This window comes from Falco rusticolus, chromosome 11 (genome assembly GCF_015220075.1).
Source record: "Falco rusticolus isolate bFalRus1 chromosome 11, bFalRus1.pri, whole genome shotgun sequence".
Lineage (NCBI taxonomy): Eukaryota > Metazoa > Chordata > Aves > Falconiformes > Falconidae > Falco > Falco rusticolus.
Genome location: NC_051197.1, coordinates 19,248,525 through 19,268,744, shown reverse-complemented (window position 1 = coordinate 19,268,744; position 20,220 = coordinate 19,248,525). Strand labels below are relative to the sequence as shown.

General features: G+C 37.1%; 2 protein-coding genes and 1 long non-coding RNA gene across 5 annotated transcripts in view; 1 reads left to right on the top strand and 2 right to left on the bottom strand.

The window, feature by feature from the left end:
* The first annotated feature begins 71 nt into the window (after positions 1-71).
* Positions 72-8,806, top strand: TMED5 (transmembrane p24 trafficking protein 5). Its single transcript, XM_037404160.1, has 5 exons — positions 72-327; positions 2,560-2,657; positions 3,278-3,461; positions 5,869-6,116; positions 8,160-8,806. The coding sequence occupies exons 1-4, from the start codon at positions 136-138 to the stop codon at positions 6,085-6,087; spliced, it is 693 nt and encodes a 230-aa protein (XP_037260057.1). The 5' UTR covers positions 72-135; the 3' UTR covers positions 6,088-6,116; positions 8,160-8,806.
* On the bottom strand, positions 7,471-13,392 carry LOC119155453. Its single transcript, XR_005106729.1, has 2 exons — positions 11,616-13,392; positions 7,471-11,251 (listed from the first exon to the last, which is right to left on the bottom strand). It is a non-coding gene; the product is annotated as an uncharacterized LOC119155453 (long non-coding RNA).
* Positions 13,393-14,438: 1,046 nt separating this feature from the next.
* Positions 14,439-20,220, bottom strand: part of MTF2 (metal response element binding transcription factor 2) — a 28,591-nt gene continuing 22,809 nt past the window's right edge. For all 3 annotated transcript variants that reach the window (XM_037404214.1, XM_037404215.1, XM_037404216.1), the window contains 4 exons: positions 19,993-20,101; positions 19,765-19,823; positions 19,481-19,585; positions 14,439-17,330 (listed from right to left, as the gene is read on the bottom strand). In XM_037404214.1, coding sequence (XP_037260111.1) covers positions 16,976-17,330; positions 19,481-19,585; positions 19,765-19,823; positions 19,993-20,101 — 628 coding nt within the window. In that variant the 3' untranslated portion in view covers positions 14,439-16,975. The remainder of the gene's footprint in view (positions 17,331-19,480; positions 19,586-19,764; positions 19,824-19,992; positions 20,102-20,220) is intronic.

The window sequence follows — 20,220 nt, the reverse complement described above, 5'->3', positions numbered from 1 at the left end:
GCATTGTGGGCGGGCGGCCAGCCTCGCTGCGGGGGCTGCCATTGGGGGAACGGCGCTGAGGGGCGGGGCCACCCTTAACTCTCTCCCCCCCCTCCCCTCCTCCCCGACGGCGGCTGGGCTCCGCGCGCTGCCGAGATGGGGCGGCTGCCGTGGCCCCGCGTGCTGCTGCCGCTCGGGAGCTTCGCGCTGCTGCTGCCGCCGCCGCCCGGCGCCGCCGAGTTCAGCCCCTCTCTGGACAGCGACTTCACCTTCACGCTCCCCGCCGGCCGCAAGGAGTGCTTCTACCAGCCCATGCGCAAGGAGGCCTCGCTGGAGCTCGAGTACCAGGTTGGGCGGGGCAGGGCAGCCACGGCGCCGGCGGGCTCGCCCCGGGAGGTGGGGGGGGGTCCCCGTAGGGCAGCCCTGCAACGCAGCCCCGCGGCGAGCCCGGCGGTCCCGCCTGCTGCCGCCCCCCGGGCCGTCGGCGGCGCTGGGCCGGGCGGCCGTCAGTACCCCTTCGCGGAGGCTCCAGCGGCCGGGCGCTCGCCCGCACCCCCGGGGATTCCCCGCCGCTGGCCCCCGCCAGCGGGCGGGCGGGCTGTCAGGGGCATCCCGGTGCCCATCCCCCGGGCAGCGGCCCCGCCGTCCGCACGCCCGGCCCTGGGCAGCGCCCGCCCCGCCGCCGGCGGCACACCGCATCGAAAGCTCTGCGCTCGGGAGGAAAAGCATACTTCTGTTTTTAAAAATTTTACAAAAGGAATACCTTTTAAAAATTATTCAGGTGTTTTTTAACAAGACGCGAGGCTGTTATCTTTTAAAACGGCAAAACCGTGGCAAGGTAACGGCTGTGACCTTGCGCAGCAGCTCTGAAGCATAGACACCGTTGCTGGTGCACAAGCCCCGTCCTTAACCATCTTCGTGTTGCTATCAAACACTATCTATCTCAGTGCTGAACGTTTTTCAAAACCAGCCTTATTTATCTAGGCTAACGTTAAGGTCTTGATGTCCTTCTTGGGAAGAGCTGAGTTCCTCAGATATCTCTAGGAAAGATCCTGCCTTTATTTTTTCCCCCCCTTAAAGATTTTTTTTCAGTAGAACAAGCACAGTGAGGGAGGCTGCAGGGAGTATTTTTCCAGCCTTCTACTGTGCCTCAGCATTGGCCAGGATCTGTCCCCCCACCGTTTTTTCCTCAGCTTCCCAACTAAAAATATGAAGCTGAAATTCCTGATTATTTTCTAATTAGTTACATGCAGAAATGAATAAGAATGAAAGATTGAGGTTCTCAAGCTTCGTACAGAGCCCTTAGCAAAACAAATTTATTTTGCACTGACAAAGTAGGATTTTATTTTAGAGAGAACAAATATGTATAATAGTGAATTTCTTTCTACTCCAGCATAAATTTCTCAGTACTACTGCTACCAGAAATGATTTCATCTTTCTCTGTTAATGCATAGAAAAGCAGGTCTCTATGTCAGCAGAAACAGATTTATTTTGTACATAATTATGGTGAATTGTTAGTGGCCAAAGCATTGGAATATTTAACTTAGGATGCAAGTCATTCTCCAAAAACATAATGCAATAAACCCTATCCTGATACAGAGTCTTGTTCCAGGTGTTTAGATTGCATCATAGCCCTGGAGGTATATCACTATGTTAGGTTTTTAATTTTATCAACTGTTTTGGTAAGTCTCTAGTGTCATTTTAAGTTAGTGTAAACTTTGCCCTCCATTTCAGCAAGAGCAGACTGTTGAGCTAAAATAGCTCACTGGAAAACAAGCAAATAAAAATGCCCTAGTACAGACCTAAGTCGTAATGTCACAAAAGTGATCCCCCTCTGCCCCCTCATGCAGCCACTTACCACCTTCCCTATAGAACTTATATGATGTAACAGATGTGGTGATACAAGTGTAGCCATGTTACACAGTTAAAGCAATACAGCTTTGTAATGCTGTATACGCTTACTATGAACATAGGAAGCTAAATGCCTTCAATTCCCTCAGCCTTTGGGAAATGAAAATGCCCTGGGAGAATTCAGACCTTTAAATCTGCATTAAATGGCGAGCAGGTCAGTAGTAGAGCTTTGACTGGCAGAAGTAGTCTAGTCCTGTCTTCTATACTGTTGAGTTCACCCAACAAAGATCTTAGGGATGACACTGCAGAACTTGTGGATTTGTACAAATATGTATGTGTATACATGTAAGTGGCAGACCCCTGTTACAAAATGTCTATGACTGAACTAGCACTGGTACTTACCTATTCGTGATGTCTGCCATAGAAATATAATATTTAGCATTTAGATGTAGGTATTAAAGGTTCTCTAACCCTGTCCATTGATAAAGGTTCACTATAGGCCCAGCCTGGCATGATTAGATCGTATTTAGTTTAAGATTTACAATAGCCAAAATATTTTTGGGTTGAACCAGTTTTTAGTCTGTTTCCAGTTAACTTGGTAAGAACTCATACAGACCAATTCAGCTTTCAGATTCCTTCTGTGTCAGTTCTTACCTAAAAACGTTGCCATTAGCAATGCAAACAGGATTCCACTGGCTAGAAGGGTTGTTTTGTTTTTTTATTTCACAGGTTCTAGATGGAGCAGGATTAGATGTTGATTTTCATCTACTGTCTCCGAAAGGTGAAACTCTGGTTTTTGATGAAAGAAAATCAGATGGAGTTCACACGTAAGTTCAAAGTGTTACATAAGGTACTTTTCTGATTTCTTTAACAAATTAAACAAATAAAAATTGAGTACCTCTTACTCCTTCGTATTACAAAGGACTTTCTATTAGGGCAGTCTGAGAATACAAGTTACCTTCTTATAAACAACAATTGCTTTTCACATGGATCCTGCCATGTAGTGAAAGGTATTTTTGTTGTGATGAGGGCTGTTGTAGTCAGTGAACAAATAATTACTGTGGAGTTGAAAAAGGTCTTCACAACTAATATCAAAAGATCTTGTCAGTCAAACAAATAGGAAGCTGAGAAATCCCCTACTTCTCCAGTCCTTTTATACTCTATAGTAAAATTACCACGTTTTGATAAGAATTCTGCTGTTATCATAGCTTCTTTTGTAATGATTAACAATAATTCAAAGTTTCAATAAAGGAAAATTGAAGTAAGCAGCTGTCTTCATTTTAAGCCTTTAGGATCAGTGTGATTGTACAGAGTGTTTTGCTGTGACTGTAATGTGTCTTTATTTTTATGTAAAAAGCATATTCAGTTATTTCCACGGTTGCTTACAAAAACACTTCTTGCAAACAAGCACAAAGTGCAGTTAATGACATTTTGCTTATATACACAGGGTGGAAACAGAAGATGGGGATTACATGTTCTGCTTTGACAACACATTCAGTACCATTTCTGAAAAGGTGATTTTCTTTGAACTGATCCTGGACAATATGGGAGAAGATGGACAAGATCAGGAAGATTGGAAAAAATACATAACAGGCACAGATCTCCTAGATATGAAATTGGAAGACATTCTGGTTAGTGTTTGATTTTTTTAATCTTCAATGTAAGAGCATTCAGAAAAAAACCTCAGTGTTCTTCAGGCATTCTCCCTTGTTCTGGTGCATTATCTTGGAAACTACTCCAGTTCCATATATTACTTCTACTGATATGTGAAGTCTAGTACACAGATGTGTGAGAAAATTTTCAGAATAGACCCTTCATCAGAGAGAGGAAATTGCCTAGCTCTCAAAAGCACTGTTTCCAATTCAGCTTCTTTTCTTCCTACTGCTAAAAGAGCACATTTTACCCTAGCAGCAACAAAATTAATATTTACACTACTAAAGTATTGCTTAATCCCCATGATGTAGTTGGAATCACTCCACAGATTTTTATCAATATTTGAAAGTAGAGTACTGTCAGCCTCTTCTTCCCATCTTTGCAGAAGTGCCCCAACCAGTGTATATATTAATATTTCTATCTTCAATAATTTATATATTACTTAAGTAGTTTCTCTCTGAAGTTTATTCCATCTTTTCAAACTAATAAAATGGACAGCAGTTAATCTGTACTACACTGCAGGGTCACCTTTGCAGACATTCTGGGAATGGTAATGTTTGCTTAAACTGCATGCTGACCCCTGCTTGATGTAGGATGATGACTACAGCTGAGCCAATGCTAAGCTTATACTCACTTTCATGCTAATTACATGTTGAGAGTACTTTAGAAGCAGAGGATCATTTGGTGTTCCTGTACCACTGTTCTTAGGGCTTGGTAGGATTATGCAAGCCATTGTTTGTTTGCTTACAGCTACAAACAGGTGTCTTAACCAAAAATCCAAACTAACATCCACAAGCACTCACTGGATACATTGGTGCAGAGAATGACATTGTTTGTATTCATTGCAACAAACAAAATGCATATTTTTAAACAAACAAGATTTAAGATCTTTTACAGATGTGCAATACACTTCCAAACAGTTAAAACCAAACATGGAATGTGAAAAGCTGGCCCAATCTTTAAAATTGGCAATAAAGACAATTACAAAACCCAAAGTTTATAGGGGAAACAGAAGAAAATCCCTGTCCCGCTAATCACAAGCAGTACTTATATGGATTTGATAACCACTTGTGTACACAGTGCTATCTCTTCCAACAGAAAAATAAATGCAGAACTTGTCTTTAAGACCCTTGCAGATTTTATAAAGTAGGTATTTTTTTTAAAGTCATCATTACTATTTGATGCCACTGTTTACTTAGTCAAGTTACCATTTTACTTCCAAGTTCTGCGAGGGCTTAGATAAACACTTACTAGTTTAACTTTTTAAAGATAAACAACATCTACTGAGAAAAATGGGGAATTATGCCTTATTTTTAAAGCTTTTTTATGGTGGTTATGTTCCTTATTGTGTAATGTATGAACTTTAGTACCATAAAATTACTTGACTTCCAAAAATAGCTCTTTTGAAATCCATTAAATATGCAACAGAGAAAGTGTCCCCTGGAGAAAATGTAACTGCTGGCTTTAACCTTTTTTTTTTTTTGTGATTTATAGTTTCCTGTTCCTACAGACATTACTCTTAACACTAAAAGTTATTTCACAGTCCCATGATTATATCAAGAACAAATTACCACTTCATGAGACCAGCTTTTAGGTTGTGACTGTCTACTGCATTGTGGATGAAACTTTAACAGATCATAGGACCAGATGTTTACTTTGTAAATACAGAATAAGGAGTGGATCTTGCGCTGCTGTTGTTAATAGCCAGTGTTCATGTACTTCCTCTTGTTCCCTGAGGCACACTGTGTATCCTTTGTAGGACCTCCATTTGTCCTATTCACAACTTATAGTCAAAATTTTGCTTTCCTTCCAAAGCTGAAGCAGCAGTTTATAGCTACTACAGTGAAGGCCTTAAAAAGATAGGAATATAACATTACTGTGTTACTTTTCTTTTGCTAAAGCTATAGTCCTGATGGTAGTTTGCATCAGAAGTGTCTTGTTTTGCTTATCCAGGAAAAAAAACCCTTACATTTGTCTTGTACTATGTAACTTGTTTTGAGACTTATTCCCTAGAGATCCCTGCTTTTACTTGTCTGAATACCTGGAATCACACTTTGCCAAGATACCTGGAATACTAAAAACCTGATTTTTGGTTTGATGTCTTTCCCACCTCCCTAGCCCGTAAAGCCAAAAAAATACTGTAGAACCTTATGTTCTATGTTATTTAAGTTAATTAAGCCTTTCTAGGTAATATACAATAAATGGGCTAGACAAATTAATGAAAACTGATGAGATGTATTATTTTAAAATGAAGTTAACTACTTGACATGAAATCAGATTATAGGTGGTAATACAGTACTAGTATTTTGTATGTGTTGCAAGTGATACATTTAATTCAGGTGTCCTTTTTTCTTCTATTTTTTTTTTTTTTTTTTTACTTACCAGGAATCCATCAACAGTGTCAAAGCCAGATTAAGCAAAAGCGTCCAGATTCAAACCCTGCTCAGAGCATTTGAGGCTCGTGACCGAAATATACAAGAAAGCAACTTTGACAGAGTTAATTTCTGGTCCATGGTCAACTTGGGAGTAATGGTGGTGGTCTCAGCTGTTCAGGTTTACATGTTGAAAAGTCTCTTTGAAGACAAAAGGAAAAGTAGAACTTAATATTCAGTATGATCATAACAATATAACAGGTATGGGGAAAGAGGGGAGCAATAAACTACTATATTAAAGGAAAAAAAGTAAAACATGACCTTTCAGATTGTTTTGAACAGGTGGTAGACACAAGGTTTTCAGTTCACGTTGGGCTTTTAGGTTGTGTTTTGGTGGTGGTGATGGTCTTGTTAGTTTGTTGGGTTTTATGTTTGGGTTTGGTTTTTTTTTTTCCTAACATGAACAGAAGGCCTTGCCCCAAACTTCTATTTTTGCAAGTGCTACTAACAATTTTTTTTTGTACTTGTAGCATTTGTTAATGATTGTTAGACTAACTTGTGCATAGTGCACATGCAAAGTAATGTTAATACTGTAATTTTTTTCATGTTCATATAAAACTTTAAGTGGTAAAATTAGACACAGATTTATTTGCTGTTAAAAATTGAGTGAATTTATATATGTGCCTAAGTGTTTACAGGATTGGGGCCCACAGGGGTAGTCTGTAGTTACTGTCATTTATCTTCAAAGTTACATGTACTTAAAAAAAAAAAACACAGCTCGTGCTGTAAAGCATCATGAAGAAACACTGGGCTAACATTGTGAGAACAAAATGAGAACTCTCTATATACATATGATTAGCATCAGCACTTTAAAAAAATACCATCAATGTGAAATTGAGTCAGTGTTGAAAAAAATTGGTGAAAGTAAGTGCAATTCCTGTTCACAAATCTTTGTCCTGTACAACCCTGGGTTTTTTGGCTGTTTCATGAGAGTCAAGAGATAATTTGTTTACCATATAGTCACTTAACACACACAAAGCATGGTTTGCAACCTCTTTAGTTACTGTAAACTCATGTACTAGATAATTTTCAAAAAGTCATTTCTTACATTATTCTTTCCCTTTAATAAAGGGGTTGTGTTACAGATGTGAAGACATTATCTTAGTTTTTATACTCAAAATCCCTTGTATTTGCCAATTTGCTTTTTATTAATTTGTCTACTACATCTATGTCTAATGTAGTAGTTAATAGGGTGACTTACACAGGCATGAAAACCAAAGCTGTTGATCTAAGTTTTCCCTTTTTTCACCCTCACAAGTCTTTTAGCTGTCTAAGTACATAATTCCTGTGAGCAGCATTCCTGTATCTAGCTATTTATGAGTAAGGCATGAATTAAATGAGCAGTAAGCAGAGGCTTCAAATTTTAGGGTCAACTGAATACGTAACATCTCTTAACTAAGGCAAAGCTAGCCTTACTTCAGTAATTTGTTATTTCTAGATTAAGTGGCTTTTAACAGTGTAATGAGGATATGGAGAATTTTTACTGAAACCCCTGGTGTGTGAGAATTTTAATTCAAAGTTAGTTTGTTTTTGGCTTTGTAAAAAAAAACAAACAACAATGTGCCAAGTCACTGAAATTTCCTGTAAATGGTTCAAACTACATTGTCACTAAAGTTTTTTTTTAAAAAACTCTTTAAACCCTGCGGGTTTTTTAGAAAGTATTTAAAAAATGTGTATGGATTAGTGTTCTGCCTGTTGTTTGATCATTTGGGTATGAACAGCAGAATTGCAACTTTGAGATTTTCTGTGATTAAATATTACTTTATGGAGATAAAGCAGGGTCAATAGATGCATGAAGAAACACTTTGTTCAAATGAAGCAGATACTAGCAAGGGCTACAGTACATACAAATAGCACTTCAGCTTCAACTTCAGACAATGGGACCTAGCAATAATATTTCTAAGCAGTTTTTATAAGCAAAACTATTATTCCTTACAGAACTTGTTATAGAGGGCTCCAAAGCCTGTCGAGCTACTTTTTCTTTCTGCAAAGCTTTATCCAAAATAAAATTATTTCCCTTTAGGGTTCTACATATCTTTTCCCACGTGATGCTTTCTATTATAAAAACTAATTCCAGAAAATTTATAATCAGGACAGTCTAGGAAAAATTGATTCTTTCTGCTAGAGTAGTAAATATGTTTTTCTGCCATTTCCCTGTACCATCTCCCAGTACCAAAATACCACATATCTACATAAGGGCACAAGCCAGAGCTCACTGAAGTCAACTTCAAATGTTTTGGTCAGGTCCCTTCAAGACAGGCAAATCAAGATTCGTAGAGCTCTGCCCCTTTTGCTAGCAGAGGAGATCGATCTTCACTTGCATCACCATGAGCATGATGCTACAGACCATCTGCAAAGTGCTGAACCAGCTCTGTGAAGCTGTGACCAAGACATCTACCTCTTATAACAAAGCTACTAGTCTAGATTTCGGCCTAGACCTCCAGAAGATGAGCTTTGCCAAGTTTTCCAGGTGCACCTCAAGGGATTAGGTTCCCCAGCTGCTCTGCTGTGCCTCTCTGACAGTGGTTATACATCCAGTGGTGAAACAGTATGGTGTATTATCTTAAGCTGCTAATGAACACAGACTTCTCGGATCAAAGACAAAAGACTTAACTGCAGCAGTTTCTCTGATTGCAAATAGCAGCCTCTGGTCTACAGTAAGGCCAGTAACGCAACAATTGCCAGCAGAGTTCATCTGGAAAAAATTACTATTTTGCAACTAAGAGCTCTGACTGTATTTTCTCCCCATTCAAGGTTCATTATAGAAAATGAAACAAAGAATAACTATAAAAGGTAACTGCACGCTTTGGCTTTGGCAGCTGGAACATGTTTATCATATGTGAAGGTTTTGGCATTTAAATCTGCCACAATAAAATTTCATTTGGATTTCACAGAGTAGATTGCTTTTGATTGTGTAAAATTTACAAAGAAGAATATAAATTAATTTTTTTCTTGATGGACTTTTTAATTCAAAATTAAATGTTTTAAGACTCACAGATGTTGAATAAAATTATGCAAAACTCTTGAGATTTTCAATAAATGTTTAAACCTGTGTTTGTATTCTTAATTTTATAATTAAAGAATGCTTTGCCTATGAATGCTGCAAAAGAGCAAGGATGCTCGGCTACTAATAATGCAGCTTTTTAATTTCTTCCTCATGCAGTGTTCAAAATTCTGTTCTTAATCACTGTAACCCAAAATCAATTTTATCAGTGCAAGTAAGAGTTACATAAGGTGTCAGATCAGAGCAACACCAACTTCTGATCTTTTGATCTTTGTAACAGAAAATAAATCAAGTTTAAGTTATCAGATGCATGTCAGGACCATCTTGTGCAATATTATAGTATAGGTCAGGGATACTATGGAGCCTAGTAAAGTTCTGTGTTCAAAGCAAGAGACAGAGCCTCAGGCCAGCCTAAGTCAAAATAGCTTGGTATTAAATCGGTGACTTTTTTTGTCTAGTTGAATGTTACTTTTTAGTAACTAAATCAAGTCCCAAGTTTCTCACCTAAAAAAAAAAAGCGAGAGGAAATATCCCAAGGAAGAGATTATGGGAATTTTAAAGCTCATGATACCACAGAAAGCAGCAAATTGACAGCTGAACTCAAAAAAGTGCTGTACTGCTCACAAACCTTTTTTAGAAAGGATTTTACAGGAGATACTTGCTAGGTTTTGATACGTTGTTCTAACTTACTATTGTTAATTGGAAACGCACAAACATGCACGTAAGTCACATGAATCTATAAAAAGAATTAAAAAAATCAATGTGCTTTTCAGCAACAAACATCAACTGACATCATCTGATGACCTGCTGAGTGCTTGCATTAATTCCTATAGTCTCCTTTAAAGAAACAATGTATTTTGCAATCTATTTTCATTTCTGATTAGAAAATAAACACCTACAGTAAAATAGAAGGAAAATAGTAAAGCAGTAACACAGAATATCAAACTGTAGCAATTAAGAATCCCACAGTGTAAGGTATTACTAGTTATTAATAAGTAATAATTTCATATTATTCACATGAGAATAAGCAGGATTCTGAGATTAAAAGCTCAAAGTTTTAGAGTGGGTTTTTCTGCTTATTCAAGTAATACACATGACAAACACGGGCTTGTTTACCGTTTTGCAAGACTCCTGAGAAACCAGGGCTTGTCCGGAAGCCTGCTAACCACATTGTTCAAACAAAGAAACAGGAACTTCCTTTTTGTACTGTGCTTTGGATCAATGAAGTAGATACCATGAAACACTAGAAGGTACTTGATGCTGCCAGATTATACAACTAACTGATGGTAGAACAGTGGTTTGCCTTGAAAAGGTACATGCGCAGTGAAAAACCTCAAAAGCTATTTTGGACAGACATCAGAAATGCATGCTAAAGCTCCTTTTCCTGGTCTCAAAGCACACACTGGGAGCTATGACACCTTCTGCTTTAACTTCTTTCTATGTACAACACAAAACTTCTACCTCACACTGGCACAAGTCCGTTGCATCTCACACACTCAGCAGTGCAGCACTTGTTTAACTCCATTTGTCAGGTTGCAGCACTATCCTTGGAGTCCAAGACCATGTGGCATGGTGGTAAAACGATCTTGTTAACATTCCATTCAACCAGCCACAGCAATTGTATTTTTTCCTTTCCTATTTTTAAAATAAATATTTACATGGCAATCTCTCCTAAAGACTCATTATCCTTCAACAGTTAATTAAGGCAGCCTGGAACTAAGCAGATTGAGCTATACCTGACGTCTTTAAAAACCAGTAGTTCCTGTGCCTTCCCCAGTTTCAAAGAACAATTCTCTTTCAGACTGTTGCATTTTAAAACTTAGCAACTTTTGGTCCAGACAGGAGACGTACAACCCTTAGTTACTGTTGGGAAATGGCTTACATTAAGACCTTCCTTTTCCGTGCTTTCCCCCCACTTCATTAGTACCCTGCTGCAGAAACTCACTATTCACACAGGGGGAACGCTAGCACAGCAACAAGTAAGCACCACATTCATAAATTATTGAAGAGCAGATGAAAAGCTATCTGCCTTATTGTACGATTTTGTTTTCAAAACTAACAGTTTACTTAAATATAATGATTTTTGTCACAGGTGAAGATAAAATAGTAATAAAATAATCAAAGTAAGAAACAATTTAGTAGGAAGCACACCTACGCTGCGGAAATTCCACCAGAAGCATCTGAATTACATCATCTTCTTTCATGCTATCAATTGCTATTGCTGAGGCCTTTTACAGACTTGGAACCCATAGAGCTCAGAAATCCCTTTCTTCCCTTTGTGTGTACCAAGCTTCTGGAAACAAGGTATCCTTCTTCATTCTCCATCTGCTGCCTGCCAAATTGGAATACAGGTGTGTAAGGAAAGCATAGAAGGTTGCCAACAGAGAAGTTCTAAAAGCACATTATCTATAATCTGTATCTTCATTTCAACATTATGTTAAAGGACCTGACGTGAACCATCTAATTAAGGTAATTTTTCCATTATGATGGAGGATTAGGAAATGGTTAAAAAAAAATAGATCAATTAAAGTCAGATACCCAATAACTATCCATACAAGAAGTGTCTGACAGTTGAATCAATCCCAGTTCCAAACAGTTAATGAGAAGACCTTTCATTCTGTGGACAAAGGAAGAGAGCAAAAACAGACCCCACACCCCACCTGCAAAGCCCTGAGCAAGCTTCAGCCATTATTCACTTATGCTGCCTTCTCCTGAAATCATTCTTGCCAGTCACTTCTTTCCCACAGGATGACACCACAAGACTAGGAAAAAGGAAGCAGGCTCAAGCACCATGTGGCCAGACAAACAGGAGTTCCCATTCTAAAGCTTCAGCACTTACCTCTGAGTAACTGTGGGGCAAGTGAACACCTACAGTACCTGGGACCATTACACAAGCAGAGAAGAAAAACCATGATGAAAGACAACAAAGACTGAATTAAATTAGGTTTTGGTCATTTGGGTTTGGGTTTTGTTGGTGTTGGAGGGTGGGTTTTTTTGGTGTGGTGGTGTGGTTTTTTTTGTTACGGTCCACCAAAGGCTGTCTTTTTAATAAGCATTTCACAGCCCACGTAAGTTACAATATGAAGGAAGTCTTTAATACATTCAAGTTGTTCCTCACTGTATTTCTCAGATTTGTGCATCTCTACACATAAGTATACATAGTCCATATTCCTATATGTACACGTACTTTCCTGCAACAAACCAGCTAGTCGCCCTACTCAGTTTATCAGAAAGGACAGTTCTAAGTCTGTCATCACTTCACCTAACTTAGGAACTCTGCATTGTTATCTCAATCAATTATTAGTTCTGCCTTATATTCTTCCCCTTCTTAGGCTCACCTTTTCCACCTGCTGCCACTACAAATATATTTTAACAGCCTACAGCCTGAAAACCTTTCCAATTACTCATTATTTTCCTCTTGCTGAATTTCTAACTGTTGCTGATAATCTCCAGAATTTTACTATCCTAGAGCTTTCCAGTCTCTGCTATCATGCAACCAATTGGCAAAGTTGCCAACACTAGGTCAGAGCAAGCAGGTGGAAAACACAGTAGGAAACCTTAGTAACGTTCATTAATACGAGAAACACATATATAGCAAAGCAGTAACTATCATGTTGGATGATTACACGAGTGAATGCAGTAACAGCAACTGTTTTGTGAATATTCATTAGGGAATGGCAGAGCACAAACAAAGTGCTTTGAAATGGTGCTCACAGAACAAATTTATTTAGAGCACGATATAACTAAAAATTAGCTTCTTGCTATAAAGCAGGTTTTGAAGTGAACAAGCTTATTAGAGTAAGACTGCAGATGTGAAGATGGCAGGTTAATGCTACCACACTGGACATTGTACAGAAGACTGACTTCCCTGGGGCTTTGGATTCCTAATCAACGCCAAACACAAAATAGCTAATAACAGGAAAAGAACACTGTCAAATTCAGAAGCTGGAAACATAAATTAGCACAAATAAAAGAGAAATACACACTGGTGAAATAGTATCAGCGAACAGATTAGGAGGAAGTGGACATGAGCAAACAAGCTACAGCTGTATTTGAAAAACTAGTATCTGCAAGGCACAAGTATTTTGCTATCAATGAAACCAGAACAACTGCTGATGTTATGGTATACGGACCTCAGTGCTAGAATATGAAAAACATCTGATTAAAAAATAGCAGAGATGAGCTAGCTCAGAGGAACATTAAGGGATTCAAAAATGCAAAACAGAAACATATCATGACAAAATACAATCTTCTGCTTCTTTGTTACTGAATGATAAAACTGAAAAACTAGCAAAAGCATCTTAATTCCAAGCTCTTTCTCAGACTGCCCACAGCTTCTATTCATACTCTTCTTTTGCTTTTCTTTTCATTTTCCTGCATTATCTTTACTAGAAGACAATGGATCCCCTTTCAACTTTCTTTAGGGACTCCAAAGTAGTTTTTTTTCCCCACTTTTTTCTTCCTTATACCTTACCTACAGATGATCCAATTTACAAAAAAAAAAAAAAAAAAAAAACAACACAAAAACACCACACACACCCCCACAACACCCACATTTTAAAAAGCCTTTTGTACAAACTTTAGGTTAACGACTTGGAACTTTTTTTTCCCCCTCATGCATTACTTTTTTTCTGACCAACCCAGGATCTCAATAGACCCAACACTTCCACATGGGTGTTTAGCCACCAGCTGAAGTTCATCAACCAGATACAACTCATAATTCCAAACCCTTTTCTCCATTTCTAGAAAGTATAGTTTTCTGCCATCACACCCCTAACTGCAGTGTTACTTTGGCTCAGTCAGATGTGGGGGAACTAGAAGTGACACAATTTGAAGCCTGAAAACATTACCTGCATAGCTCTTGCAAGATTCGTCGTCTTCTCTCTGTGCACAGAACTGATGCTTCTGTCCAGTTCATCCTCATCACTGTGTTCCAATTATTGCTCTGTCTCCAGCCTTGGCATGTTCCATCTCCATTCACCAATTTCCTTTTGAAATGTAACACTATATCACTTTAGTAGGGTGTTTTTAAAGAGACAGATTATTTAATTTTTCTTTCTAAGTTTATCCACTTACGTCCCCTCCACTCCCTTCCCTCCACCCCCAGGACAAGCTATCTTCACCTTCAAGGCCTTTTTTCATATATTTACATCTTCATTTTAAATGAAAATAATGACCTTCATTTCACATAGTGCACTGACAGATTTTTGAAAATTCCTTTGTAATCTCACTCAGAATACCTGTTATGCATAGAAAAGCATAGGTTTTATTCAAAATTCCTCTGGAAGTTTTTGTTGAGAACAATGATTTGAGAAGTAGTTTGCCATGATGATTATTTTACAATTCTGACCAGTAATGTGCCAATTTCTTTGCTGTCTTGTTCATGTGATGCCTACATTTTTAGAATGGCCTCAAGAGAAACTTCACCTACACCAATACTACTGTAATACAAATAAAATATAATGGAAAAATATTAGCTCTAATACACATAGAAATGGTTCTAAATCAGTGACCACCACAAAGTTGAATTACATATATTTACACACATGCATACATACAATGATCAAGTCATACCAAAATGAAATCATTACATACAGCAACATTGTCTTTTTCCTTTATATACTCCATTACTACATACAATGAAATTCACATAGAATGAGAGAAAGGCATTTGTAGGTGTGCTTTAATTACTACTCTAGCTGTATCTTCAGCAGCACTATTGCAGCATTTTCCAGTACATGACACCTTGTAACAAACAAAAGCATCCCTCAACCATAGCTCCAACACTAGTGTCTATGTGCAGGGCAAGTGTCTCCAGGACAGTAACAGGAAAGCTAGAGATTGAAAAACAGCAGATGGGAAGATGCCACCAAGTATGTACTTCACAAGAATACAGAATCAAAACTCATTCTTCTCTCTCAAAAAATACACACATTTAATGTTGGTCTTTTAATTCTAAGAAAAAAGCAATTCCAAAAATACAAACTGAACATCAGAGTCAAGTCAACCACCATAAAAAAAATGAAACAACATTCACAATAGTTAAGTCTATGGAGAGCTTAAGATTGACAAATACGTTCTCCCACCCCACCCTAGTCCCCAAGTACATTCCATTCCAATATTTATCTTTAAGTGAAACTTTACGAAAAATACTGCTGGTGTTCAGTTAGAATTAAAGGACTTGGATAAAGTGAAACAATAAAGACAGATACAGATGGTGTGAGTACGGTTACAAAGGCTTTACATTTTGCATTATCCCAAGATATAAACATTCAAAAATTAACATGAAGTTGCTGTGTTATCAAAATATTGCAGCTATAGGCAAGGCAACATTAAATTAATAGCCGAGGGTGTGAGAAAAACACTCACACATTTTAGTGAAGGTAAACAGAAGTGGCAGTTTTTAATTAGCATTTTTATAAAGCTAATATTACCCAGCCAGCCTAAACCAAGCACAGGATAAAACGCTTTCTCTGCTTCCTTTGGCTATAAGGTGACATAAAAAAAAAAATTAAAAAAAAAAAACTTATCACCCTTTCACGATGTTCAAGATGAGCAGAAAAAGTTAAATAATCAAGTAATGGAATAAATAAGTACTAACCCAGGCAGTACACTTTAAACCACTCTGTCATTTGTAACTATTACATAATTTTATTTTGGTGGTAAACTGCAAGCATGAAAAAAACTAACCTTATGCAGTACAGGGAATAACCACCAAAGTAAAAATATTCTTCTGTTTACTCTTTGGCTAAAACCCCCTCAAAAAGTAGCAGACAAAGTAAAACCATCTAATACTGGCAAGAGACTTTTTTGACCTTTTTTTAAAAAAAAAAGAAACGAACAAGTAAAATAAACTTACCAATTTAAAACTCAGTACATTTTATAAAAACAAAAGAGGTAATGTTGTAATAAAATCAGTAATGTTACTTCAAATGGCAACAAACTGTTTGTTGACCCTGTGCAATAATACACTTTGTTCATACTACATTTATCAATATGACTGTTTCTACAGATATGTAGGAATCCTGTGCGACTCCTGTCAGCTTAGTTTATAACTAGGACACAAAATTTACAGAGTGCCACAATAACTTTCCAATTGTTATTACTAGTAGAGTTAATTCCAGAATGTTCAGATTCTGCATTATTTTTTAACAGTTAATTCACATGGGAAATAATGGAATATATTACCTACAGCATATGAACATCAATGACTCCACCTATTGCCAGAACATGCTGCACTGTTTGACACTTTTCCTTAGTACATAGGAAGCAACAGCACCCAATAAGCCTGAGAAGAAATGCTGCTGTGTAAATACTGGCAACTATTCCTGAAAAAAGAATTATGGGATGTAATCTCAGAAGCTGCCTGATCCCATAATTTGTATTGCATAGGTCACAATCACACATATATATACACGCACAAGTATGTGTGTGCATATATACATATGTATATACACACACGCACACACGCACACACACAAAGAATATATTAAGACAACAATGAAGTCTGGTCACAGAGCAATTTACAGGCTCAATATATTTTTTTTTTTTTTTACACTTTGTTTGAAAGAAAACTTTAGTATTTTACAGTCTTCAGTAGGCATTATATACACTGCACTTATGAAATCTAGAAAGTATTGAAATAGAAATACATTTCTGCAAACATTTGGGTAAGAAAACAAACCAAAATTTTTCAAAGATTTGTGCTATCTACATAGTATTTTCTCTAAATCACAATAACTGTATTCATGGAATGTTCTCTAGAAAATGTCTTTTTTTTTTAACACCATGCACATTTTTAAGTAATTGTAACCCAAAATATCCCAACCTAAAACAATCTAACAACGTTCAGATTAAAAAATTTAAGTTTCAGATCAGATTTTAAAAAGATAAGTCTTTATCATAAGAGCTGTAATGATAACAGTTACATGTTAAGGCTAAACTGGTTTTGTTTTGTTTTTAGAAACACATTTAAAGACACATTTCTCTTGTGGCTCTGCATTATGAACTGTACTTACAGATGACAGTGCAGTGAACATAATGTTCAGTCCTACAGTCAGGATGCAGTTGCTCCTTCCCACTCCACAAGATACTGCACCTTTCCATCAAGTGTCACCCGACGAGCCAACACACGGTATTTTTCCCCACAAGCTATTCTACCTGCTGCACCAAAATAACTAGTAATTGAGTTCTTCAGATGATTGAGCTGTAACTCCTGATCTGCTAAGTTGTTAAGTATCTCTGTATTGAGTTCATCATACTGGTAATCTTCCTTGCTCTCATCATCTTTTACAATTTCTGAATTTTGAGTCTGGAGAGCTTTTCGCGGAAAGCGACCTCTTCTTCTCAAATGTGGTATTGCAGCAGGCCAAGTTCTTCCTGTACGAGTCCTTTTTCTCGAATCAGATAAACTATTAAGAAAACCAAACAGAAAAGCTTTAACTCCAAGGAACTTTTTCAAAACATATGCTTTATTATCAGTTATTTCCATGCAACTGTAACTTCTTTGTTTTATTTATCACTGATAAAAACATCTGTTGCCTAACAGAGGCAACTATAAATACAGCACTTGCAAAATAAAGATTTACATAATGAAAATTATGCCAATATCAGATGATGTCAAAGATTAGCTAAATTATATAACATGCCTAGATGTCTTTAGAGTCCTATTTTGATACAGCTTGATCCCATTCTTAAGCAAATTAAAAAAACCAAACCAGTCTTCACAGAAGTCTGCATCAAATGAGTTAAATTTGCAAATTAAAAATACACCTTTATGACACAGGTAGGCCTCAATTACAGTAGTTATAGTATAAAAGTTTGACATTTTGTATTAGTTAAGACTGTAAATAAAAAAATGAATGTATGCACAATTTTTTCTCCAAGTTGCATTTATCTCAATGTTAATCTGAAATATGGAAGAAAATATTGCAAAATTATTCTACATCACAACTTTCTATAGTACACATCACTTTCTAAAGATTTATTACATGTGGCCAGAAAAATAAGTATAACCAAAATGCACAGATTTATGTCTGGTAATGAAAAAAGAAAACTTCTGACACTAAGAATAAACTAGTATTATCCAATTTTGCGTCCAAGATACAAATCCTTATGTAAAAACCTGCATCTAATTTGCACATACTAAAACATGTTTGATGACTCCTACATTAAATGGTACATGAACTTCGATGCTCCAGGCTCCTATGTAACACAACAAGGAAAACAGCACATCTTTTTAACATAAAAAAATGGAATAAAGGGCAGAAACAAAACAGTGACTGCAGTCCTTCAGTAACATTTTCAGAAGTCTTGGAATTTAAACGAGTTTTTGAGGACTGACCATTTGTAGCAGTAATGCACACAAAAATGACTCATGAAAGCAGCTGACAGCATGAACCAGAAAGAGGAGACAAAATAAGTAGATTGAGGATCCACGTACCTCAATAAAAGAGAAATTTATGTTCGCTGAACTTGAGGGAAAAGTTCAAGTAACAATGTTTGTAGAAAAGTCAATTATAGTTAATAATTTATTTATGAAGACTGTGCCAAAAAATTTTCATGCTCCACTGACTGTAGAAAATCACAGCATACTTGGTATTCTTTAACATGAATACACAAACCTACAAAACCAGAAGCTGCTAAAACTAATTCAGGGTACGCATCAGCTCTTTTGTTGCCTTTATTAAAAAACTAAGCTCAGGAAGCGTTTATGGAGTTTAATTCTTTTCAGTAAATGTAACTTAACTACATATTTTACATCAACAAAGAACAGTAATTAGCGAGCACAAAACCCCTCACAGTGTGTTGTAAGCAGCACCAATAAAGACTAGTTTTCTTTTGTCCTGTTCCTTTACATTTCCCCATGCAATTTACAGCTCTACTCTGAGTCTCAGTTGCTCATTACTTCAAATTCCAGTGAATTACCCCAACCTCTATGTCATATTCCTTTGCAGTAGCCTCAATTCTTCTCTCTCCTCCCACCAGTTCCACAATAACCTTACCTGCACTTCACATCTACTACGGTTGCCTCATGACTTAAGTCAACCTCCTAATTTAACTTCCACTTTTGTTTTGCAAAAGTGTCAACAAAACCAAAACCAAACCACCAAAAAAAAAAAAACCACACACAACAAAAATATCTACCCAAGCAACAAAACAAGACTGGCAATGACTAGGCCATAGATGATTAAAAAATTGTCTGCCTTTCTCTAAGTGTTGAGTTGCTGGTTTGAGTCTCTCATCCAAGTGCCTATCTTCATGAATCTAACATTGTAGACTGTAATTTCATTGGAACTGCCTAGATTAGATTTCACAGAAGTAGCCAAAATGTTCAGAACTGACTGTAAGTAAAACAAAACCTCAGCTTTTAAGAAACCAGACCTCAAACATTACACATCATGCTCTGGCAAGACTTCTCTTGTAGGATCCCTGCAAGTTCTGTTTATTAAGGGTGAAGTATTGCTGAATCGTTTCTTCTCCCCCCTTTCAGGATATTTTATTAAAATGAATATATTGCAAATATTAAACTTTCTAGCAGATAAAGTAATAGAATAATTACCTATAATGTCTGGAAATGCTAGATGAGGTAGTTTCTTTCATACTGGCAGCACCTGTGGATTCCACATCTGAGGTATTGGATGAATGTGCAGTTCCATCAGATTTCCTGATATGCAAGATAACAGGGTTGCCATGTAATGAAAAGAATCTTACATTGAAAGCTGAGCTGATATTTCAAAAGCAAACAGATAAATTACATTATATTACAATATTTTAGGGGGTGATAGTGTTATTCGTGGTTTTGGTTGGGGGTTTTATTTATTTAAATTTTTTTTTTTTATTTACCCAACAGCGCAGGGTAATTCCAAGGCTGGGTTCTCTATCACTGGAACTGGTTCATTATCCTAAGGAAAAAAAAGAAAAACAGTAGTACTTCAAATTCAGTTTTAATTGCTATATCAATTTTGTTTGAGGGTGTATGGGGGAATATCATGATTCAGATTAACTGATTATGGTTTTCTTCAAAAACGATAATCCAGTAGAGGGAAAAAGAAAATATATCCAAAACCTTACCAGAGGAGACGACTCTGGAGTTCTGTGAATCATTTTTCTTGTATAGGGACCCGGTGGACGACCTACTGATTTTTTTTTCCCCTTTCTTTCTATACCATTACTTATCTCCCTAGAAGAAAATTTATATTTTGTTCTGTATTATTGAAGGTACTTTTCATTCAATACATATTTTCCTTCGGCAATGAATACATGATTAGATTTCTACTCCTAAAACACTGCATTAAATTA

Excerpts from the sequence above, each read along its gene's own strand:
- TMED5 (XM_037404160.1), top strand. The coding sequence starts at position 136 with ATGGGGCGGCTGCCGTGGCCCCGCGTGCTGCTGCCGCTCGGGAGCTTC. Across the intron at positions 2,658-3,277 it reads AAATCAGATGGAGTTCACAC|GGTGGAAACAGAAGATGGGG; the intron begins GTAAGTTCAAAG and ends TTATATACACAG. Across the intron at positions 3,462-5,868 it reads TGAAATTGGAAGACATTCTG|GAATCCATCAACAGTGTCAA; the intron begins GTTAGTGTTTGA and ends TTTACTTACCAG.